Below are 9,274 nucleotides of genomic sequence, written 5' to 3'. Positions count from 1 at the left end.
TAAACGATCAGATCTCAAAATGTGATCACCTTGGGGAGATACCAACAAAACACCTATCCCATAGCCCGAATGATTAGCTGCTTCATCGAAGTACATGCACCAACCTGATAACCTAGTCATAGCGACAAACTCCTCATCTGGAAAAACATCATCAATCGGTCTATTCTCGATTGTTGGTAAAGACGCTAAATGATTTGCAACAACACTCCCCTTAATGGATTTCTGAGAGACATACTGAATATCAAATTCTATAAGAAGCACTAGCCATCTCATCAGTCTACTAGCCAAAGTAGGCCTATCAAACAAGTATCTCAATGGATCAAGGTGGGAAATCAAGTGCTCTGAATACTTTGTCATGTAATACCTCAACCTCCTGGTGGCCCAAACTAGCACTAAGCAAAAATGCTCAATTACAACATATTTCATCTCATACTCCAACATCCTCTTACTCAAATTGTAGATAGCTTGCTCCTTCCTTGAATCATCAAGCTGAGCCAACATGCATCCTAAAGTTATGTCCAAAACTGACAAGTACAAGATCAGTGGATGTCCCGGTATATGAGGCACTAAAACTGGGGGGGGGGGGGGAAGCCTACCGACAATCATCATTCCAAACTATAGGCTGATTCTTTCTTAAAAAATGAAAGATAGACTCACATATATCTATCAATCTGGCAATGAAGCAATTGATATACTGCAATCTGCCCAAAAAACCTCTGACTTCTTTCTTAGTCTTGGGCGTAAGCATGTCAAGTATGACTCTAATCTTATCAGGATCGACCTCTATGCCTCGCTCACTGACCATATATCCTATTAATTTCCTAGAAGACACACCGAATATGCACTTTTTGGGATTCAGTCTCAGCTTGAATTTCCTGATCCTCTGAAAGAATCTTTCTAGAGCTGCCAAATGGTCTGCCCTATCACGAGACTTTATTATCATATCGTCAACATACACCTCAACATCCCTATGCATCATGTCATGAAATAAAGTAGTGGCGGCTTGCTGATAAGTGGCTCCTACGTTTTTCAATCCAAATGGCACGACTTTGTAACAATAGGTACCCCACTTAGTGATGAAAGCAGTCTTTTCTCTATCATCTAGAGCCATCATAATCTGATTATATCTAGAAAATCCATCCATAAAAGATAACATTGAGTGGCCTGCAGTGTTGTCTACTAATAAATCAATGTGGGGTAGAGGGAAATCATCCTTAGGATTGATCTTATTAAGGTCTTTGAAATCAACACAAACCTTAACCGTAATGATTGCGTGCCTAGTTGGTGTACCTTGAGTTTGGCCCTCAGACAAGAGTAATCAACAAAATTTATATCCTATATCACCATGCACTAGGATAGCTTTAGCTAATATAGCATAGTGACTCTAGGATCGTTCACTGGGAAGGGTTTTCAACTTGCTATTGACATTAATTCAAAGTTGAATTGATGCTTTTTCATTTCAAGGTTACCTTCAAAACATAATCTTTGGTTGAAAAAGGATTGGTTTTAAGCTAACCAAAACTAATAGTAATTGAAATTACTTATAAAGAAAAACGTTTCTTGGAGTTTTAGGATCATTGGGGTCAGGCTCCTCATGCAAAAACAGAGTTCCGATCACTTGAATCTTTTCCTCGCATTAGAGAATTAACATATAGTTAATTCTCTAACCGGTGTTGTACAGATGCTTCCCTTTATTGGATTCAAACACTAAATCCCTCTCACTAATGCATCTTGCAATGGCTCGTGCCTCTCACATAGCATTTTTCCATTCAAGGTGATCCTTAACCTTGGATTCCCTTCAAAAGCTCGCAAGAGATAACTAATGGATGTCTCTTAGAGTCCAAAAGCTTACCAAATGTTGGCAATTCTAGAAAATCCTACCTTCAAGTCACCTCCCAAGGGCTGGTAAGAGGTAAACTAGTGCATCTCAATGAACGGAGATCACTTGCCTTACCAAGTGTTGGCCCAGGTGAATTAAAGGCGTTTTAAGTTAACTAAAAACATAGAAACCATTAACAGGTCACACTTTCTCTTCATTCATAACTGAAACAACAAAACTATCAATTCTTGCACTCAGGACCTTACCCAGCTACCTTAGCTCCAAGAAACAAAAAGTCTAGCCACTCATTCTCTGAGGAAACATCCTCAGAGCTTGTTTGGCTAGTAAGAAAAATACAATCAAAGTGAGAAGGTAAGACAGAGCAAACTTTGTATTTTACTTCCTTGAAAACTACACAAAAAGTTGTCTCTGAGAACAAGTTCCCGAGATATCTCTGTAATGAAAATTAAAAACAATATATATGAGGTTAGTCACCCTTTGTTCTTACTTAATAACTAAGGAATCCTATGATTGGTGGATTACAAGGAGAAAATGGGGATTTAAACATCAAATATATGAAGAAAAAAATCTAAAAGTGTCAGTCGCAAATATCTGGAAGCACTCAGGAGGATTTCGTAGGCATGCAAGATGGCTGTGAAATTTCGCAAGCTGAAGGTCTCCATTTCGCAGCCAAGGGCTAATTTCGCAGCCTGCAAAATTGGCCTTCAGCTTGGTGTGATTTGCTTCTAATGGCTATAACTTCTTCATTTCAACTTCGATTCACGCACTGTTTAAAGCGTTGGATTGCTGACTTCCCGAGCTTCGAAACGACATATAGTATGCATGAAATGAGCTTCAGAAAGTGCTCCAAAAGTTGCTATCCTCTTGAATTCTTCATGTTAGATTTCTCTCTTTGCTTTCCCTCCTTGCATTCATGATTTGCTTATGGCAAAGGACTATAAAGCTTCAAAGCTTAGGTTCTTCATGTTAATGAGCTTCCAATTACTTTGCCATGGATTCCATAGAACTCTCTTCAGTCTTGGATTGCTTTGGTGATCAAAATACTATCAAAAACACCAAAACTTACACAATTTGTTAAAAACGATTGCAAAGGTACTTAATATGCTAATTGAGTTTAAAAGGTAATAACTACTACTCAAAAGTGTTTAAAAGAGTTAATTACAAGCTACAAAATAACACTTTTTGAGTAGTAATCACTTACTGTCCTTTTTGGGAATAAGGACAACATTAGCCAACCACTCAGGCTACTCAACTACTGATAGAAATCCTAAGCTGAGTTATTTCTGAATCTCCTTTTTAACTTGTAAACTCCATCGTGGGTGTAATCGTCTTAACTTCTGCTTAACCGGTCTATCGTGTGAAGAAATGGGCAAATGATGTTGAACTATAAAGGGATCAAGGCCTGGCATGTCCTCATATCACCATGCAAAGACATCCAAGTATGATCTAAGTAAATGGATGAGGCTATCCCTTTCATCAGTGGATAGGGGTGATCCAATTTTCAACTCTCTAGGTTGGTTAGTTGTACTGAAATCAGCAATCTCAACATCCCATACTGTAGGGGTAACCTTCTCATCTGGATCATATCGTGCAATCTCATCATCTATATCAAGTATCTATGAAGTGGGTGAATAAGGTGTAAGTAACGAAACATCATCACAAGAGACAGACGAATACTTGTAAATGCTCAAATCCATAACTGAATCATCATAAACATAGTTAGAGTGGGTAACAAATCCCGATAGAATGTCAAATGAAAAAGATGGGTCCACATAGTCGGACGCTCCCTTAACTGGGCCAACAGTGCCCTCATACATATCAATAGTAGGAATAACAAAAGTAGGAAGCTTAGGAGTAGGACCAGTCTGACCCTCCTCATCAATCTCGATGACAGATACTCCAAAAAGCTCTAATGGCGAGAAATGCTCTCACTAAACTGTATCAAGGGAATGACTGATACCCAACATATCCATCTCATCACGATACTCATCATGAGGAACTACTCCATCAATCATATCCGCAAGCTCAATGACTACCCCATAATTAGTAGTCTCATCTGGGAACAAGGAGAATAAGTTGGCTCGATCCAGAGATGGTGGAGCGATCATCACAGAAGCTGACACACTAGGGTTCTCATCACCCATTTGCATCTAATGGAGCATATGCTGAAGCTCATCCACTGTACTATCCTCAACACCCATCTCCTCAATACGAGGCTGAATCTCTAATCCCCTAACAAAGTAATCGGCCAAAATGAAAGTGTAAGGGCGAATAGGATAATCAAATGGGATGCCAGACATTCGAGCTCTCACCCTATCCTTACGTAGTCGTGCCATATAACGAACATCATCCTCTGAAGAGGTGAATCTAAGTCCAAAAGGAGTATCTGGTGGTATTGATGGCATTAACGTCTCCTGATCTTTGTCTAATAGATAATTTCTTCCCCTTCAAGTCTGAAGGGGAAGGCTCAGGCCACAAAACTCTAGTAATAACCTCCTTAATACCATATAATGCTTGCACCAAAGATCCAAAGTCCACGTGTGGGAATCCCATCAAATGCCTAGCAAATCGAGGCTGCAATCTTCTCATAATGATGTTGATCTGATCCCTCTCAGATGGACTATCAATGATCTAGGCAATCTTCTCCCTCCAATGGGAAATGAACGATGTGACTGTCTCATTGGGTCTCTGCCTCAAGGCCTTTAACTCCTTTCGTGAGACATATATGACAATGTTAAATGCAAACTGTCGTAGAAACTCCTGAGCTAAATCATCTCATGTACGACGATGTGACACATCCAAAGAAGCAAACCAACCCTGCCCCTCCCCCCTCTACTAAAGGACATGGGGAATAACATAATCATCTGAGCATCATCCAAACCGTGGGTCCTCATCATAGTACTATATAGTCTCAAATGAATGCGGGGGCATCCAATTCCCGTGTATCGCTCGATCTCTGGCATCCTAAACTTGGCCGACAGACTGGCCACTGGTAGTCCATCAAAATCACTCCATACCATCCCTCCATATAATACTCTCAATTATCTCATCCTTTACTCAAGCTTATCCATGTGTGCATGGGCATCCTTCGAGGTCGGAATAACCACCATGGCAGGCGGTGGGGCAACCTCAGTTTAACTCTGTAAAGTAAATGGTGTAGGTTGAGGAACTGTCTGATCGAGTGGGAGAGGTGGTGGTATCTGAGTGTCTTGTGAGGCTATCTGACTAGGCGGGAGAGGTGGCGGAATAGTGGGATCATACTGCACACTCTCCTAAATAGGAACCTATTGGGCCTGTTGCCCATCCATCCTCTGACCAAAACTAGTTATGACCTCCTGGATCGAAGTCATAGTAGCAGTGAACTGATCAACTGTAACCACCTGTGAATCCATATTTGTTTGATTTGACTAGTTTGACACTCTAATCAATCTACATCTAACTCTGATCCAAGAAGTTGAACCCAGATCAAACGTATCAATACTCCTACAATCGTGGAAATACTAGATAAGATACAATGTAATGGAAACTCTACAAGGAATGCCTATCAATTATTCAAGAAGGTAACCTGGAAGTACTCAGACTGATATCCAATTCTAAGCAAATATAGAAGAGACTACTACAAAGGTAACTAAACCTATCGCTACTAACCCGACTCTGAAGGCCTATAGATGCACCCACGTGTAGGAAGGGAATCCTAATGGGGCCTAAGCTTAACCTATAAGGATAAAGTGGCTCTAAAAAAAATAACAAGGTGGGTTAAAGAAATCCCTAGTAGAAGCAATCGTACCTTCCGACGGTACGCAACCCTCTACATGCCTTCGAAGAGATAGGGTGCTTCCATGCAAGGTGGTCATCACCTCCACACATGCACTACCTCGACATCTAAGGGGGTTTCCTATGGTGAAAGCTCTCGTAACTCTCAGTATTCAATAGTTAACTAAAGTGCACAGTGGTTGGTGTGGGTGCATTCGAAAATCCTATGAAGCTAAAATAGAAAAAGAAACACACCGGTCACACAAATATCCATGAAACTTAGCTTTGGGCTATACAGGTCTTCAAAGATCGGACTCCTATCAGCATCAGTGTGTCGGCCTTCTCCAGAATACTCCCAAACATCGATATAGCTCAGCACTAGACCCTAATCCTAACCACTAACTCGGTCAAAGAAATAAGTACACACAAGGCCTCACACTTGCAAATGTAAGAATAAATAAATAAATAAAAGGATGACCGAAACTAGAGGGTTGGAGGTAAGGGGATAGATATGTGATCCACATAGGCAAGAAACACTTGCAGTCACATAGGAGAAGAGTAATTAGGCACTAAGCAGTCATGAAAAACAGGTATATATCATCTAAATCTACACACAAGCCAAACAAGAAGTATGATAATCGAGATGGATGTATATCAAGGATAGCATGCTCCATGATAATCATGATAATATACAAGCAAGAGAGTTAACACTAATACAAACAAGAGATATAACAAAGTGAATATGCATATCAAAGTGAGTAGGATAATTATGGCAAGAGAAAAATCAATATGCTAAGACAATAAAAAGAATCAATCAATGTCATCAGCACGTTATTGACCCAAATGAAATTGACACTCAAGCATAGGAAATCATCACATCAAACTCTTAGTGTGCTATGAACACTCAATAATAGAAAAGCACAAAGAGAAGGTATCCATTAATTGACTAATCAAATGCCATATTTGCCTCAACTTAAGTTTGAGCTTGACCCTCAAAAATATCCTCAGTGGAGTCCCCATTTTGTGGACCCCACATTTTAGCTCAATGAGTTCCCACTCGATGGCGCAACTCGCTTTTTATTTATTTGGTGAAAATATGATTATTAGAAAAGACTTGGAGTCACCACTTATTTTTGTTTTATTTTTGAGGGAAAACAAAATAAGAAAGAAAACTATAAGTGTGATTCCTTATTTGGAAAAGACAGTCTGTGGAAAACCAAAGTCGGGTCTGGGGGTCAGGTTACTTATTGGGAAGGTACAATAAAAAGGTCGTAGCACCCCTTTAAGTCCCAAAAAATGGGTCTCTACTAAATAAAGTGAAGTAAGTGTGGCAATTGATAAGCAAATAAATAGATACCAAAATGATCACAGATCAAAAGCAAGTCATGACAATGAATAAATAAACAAAGTGAGAGTGAGAGCGTACCTTGGCAGTAGGTAATAAAGCGTTGGAAGTCCACAACACAACTTTCTCTACTTTTCCTCCTCTGGTTTTGCTCTCAAAATCTCCTTTAACCAGCTCTTTGTTTTTCTTCTTTCTTCATGTCTTCTTCCACTGTATCCTAGAGAAATCCTTGTGCCTTTTCTTCTCTCACTCCCTTTCAATCTGAATACTTCCTTCTCTAAAAATAGGCCCATTCTCTGTTTTTTTTTTTTTTTTTTCCTGAAAATCCCCCTCCTTTCCTAATGCCGAAATCCCTTGGAAACTTAGTCTCCCCTCATTTTCTCAACATCATTTTCTTCACCACTCATTTTTCAAAAATCCCTTTTTTCCCATGCAGTCCACCAGTTCCCATGTAGGCTTTTAATTTTCTCCTTCCCAATCTTCTCTCTTTTCCGTGCCTCTCCATTTTTTTTAAGTAAATAAAATAAAATAAGATAAGCATTTTAAAAAAAAATAAATAAAAATGAAATAAAATGAAAAAAAGAACATAAAGTAAATAAATAATAATAATAATATACAATGATAACATAATAATGATGATTATAAAATATAATGGTAAGAATAATAATGATAATAATAAAAATAATGATAACAAAAATATACAATGACTATATATAAAAGGTGAATAAGAAATAAATAAATAAAAATATAAATAGATATAAGTACGTAATGTATATTCATGCAAGTCATGTAGGCCATGTAAGCCATGCAAGCTACATAAGCCATGCAAATGACTTAGGGGTGTTGGAGCAAGTCCTAAAGGACTATGTGTACCTAAATAGGCCAAGTGCACCTAAATGGGCTAGGTGTGCCTAATGGGTCAAGTGTGTCTAAAGGGCATAAATAAGTATAAACAAATTGTCATAAATGTGTATCTAGTATCCAGAATGACTTAAAGAGGTAAGATATGTGAGTAACAATTGGCTTCCAAGAACTACTATAAAGTATTATAAGAGTACTTAATCAAGGTATGCGCTAGGGGACAAAATGGAGGGTCTACATGATGCTTTAGAGAAACGTCATCTTATACATTTTTTGACGTTTAAAAAGTGTCATTGATTCCCTTTTTTCTTGGAACGGAATGCCATCGGATTTGTCCTTGAAAAATGGTGCGCATCAGATTTGAGCAGAACCAGATTTTCTCTTAAAGATTGAAGGTGTGATTTTGGAAGAGAAGGATCATCAGATTAAATTTTTAGGAGAGAACACAAGCACCAAAATTTTATGGGTGGAGATTAACACCAAATTTTTTTGAAGTGAGATTGAAGATATCACGTGATTTCAGTTTGGTCAAAGAAACTATCATAATTTCGATTTGAGGAGGTCACAATTGGATTTCAGTTTGGAAAAGGGTGCAACCACACCATTTTTTAGGGAGAACACTTCAAACACATTGCATAGTCCACGCATGAGGAGAAGTGCATGCACAGTCCACCTTTAGTGTACAACACGTATTGTCGGCAAGAGGGGTCGAGCCTACAAAAAATCTGGAGGAAGCTGCCCATGGAAAGGCTTTCCACCATCATCCAAAAGGTAGGAGTCCACACACAGGTCATGGAGAGTTTTCATTCATTGATCATGCAATAGAGGAGAAGAGCCATATATTTTTGAAGCTATAACCTGCCATCCAAAAAAATCAACCCACACACCATACTTGGGGATCATGCAACTTGCACCCTTGCATCTTCACAGTTGCACCATAAGGGATTCTTGTTTTGTTTTGTTTTGTTTTTTTTTTTAATATATAAACATCACCACATCCTGCCCTTAAGATTGGGGGCAATAACACTACAAGGTAAATCAGTCCACACACAAGCTGCCCATTAAAGATTTAAAAGAATGGCACACATCATCAACACGGACACTCCATAGATGCACCAACAACAACCAACTTTTGACAAGGATAGGTAAGCACTTTTTTTTTTTTTTAACTTGTTTGGTTTTTAGTTTAATTTATCTCGTGCTTTAGATGTTTTTATTAATTTTCTAGTCCATTAATAAAATCGTTTCCATGTGATAAAAAGTTTTTTTTTTAAATGTAAAATATATTTATTTTCATGTAATTTTGGTTCATTGGGTTGGTTTGGGTACTTTTTTTATTTATTTTGTTGGTAATATTGTTTCCATGAGATAAATTTTTTATTTAAAATTTTTTTTTTTATACTTTTTAGTTATTTATTTAATTTTTAGTTTATTAGATTAAATGATCCCATGTGAATAAGTCAATGTTTTCCTTA

At 38.2% G+C, this 9,274-nt stretch overlaps 1 protein-coding gene across 1 annotated transcript in view; it reads right to left on the bottom strand.

The window, feature by feature from the left end:
- Positions 1–3,990: 3,990 nt before the first annotated feature.
- The window catches only part of LOC117904023, a 14,254-nt gene continuing 8,970 nt past the window's right edge, over positions 3,991–9,274 (bottom strand). Inside the window, exon 6 of the mRNA XM_034816555.1 lies at positions 3,991–4,207. Within this exon, the coding sequence (XP_034672446.1) occupies positions 3,991–4,207 (217 nt within the window). The remainder of the gene's footprint in view (positions 4,208–9,274) is intronic.

This window comes from Vitis riparia, chromosome 17, assembly GCF_004353265.1.
Source record: "Vitis riparia cultivar Riparia Gloire de Montpellier isolate 1030 chromosome 17, EGFV_Vit.rip_1.0, whole genome shotgun sequence".
Lineage (NCBI taxonomy): Eukaryota > Viridiplantae > Streptophyta > Magnoliopsida > Vitales > Vitaceae > Vitis > Vitis riparia.
This window is presented reverse-complemented; position numbering and strand designations above follow the sequence as displayed.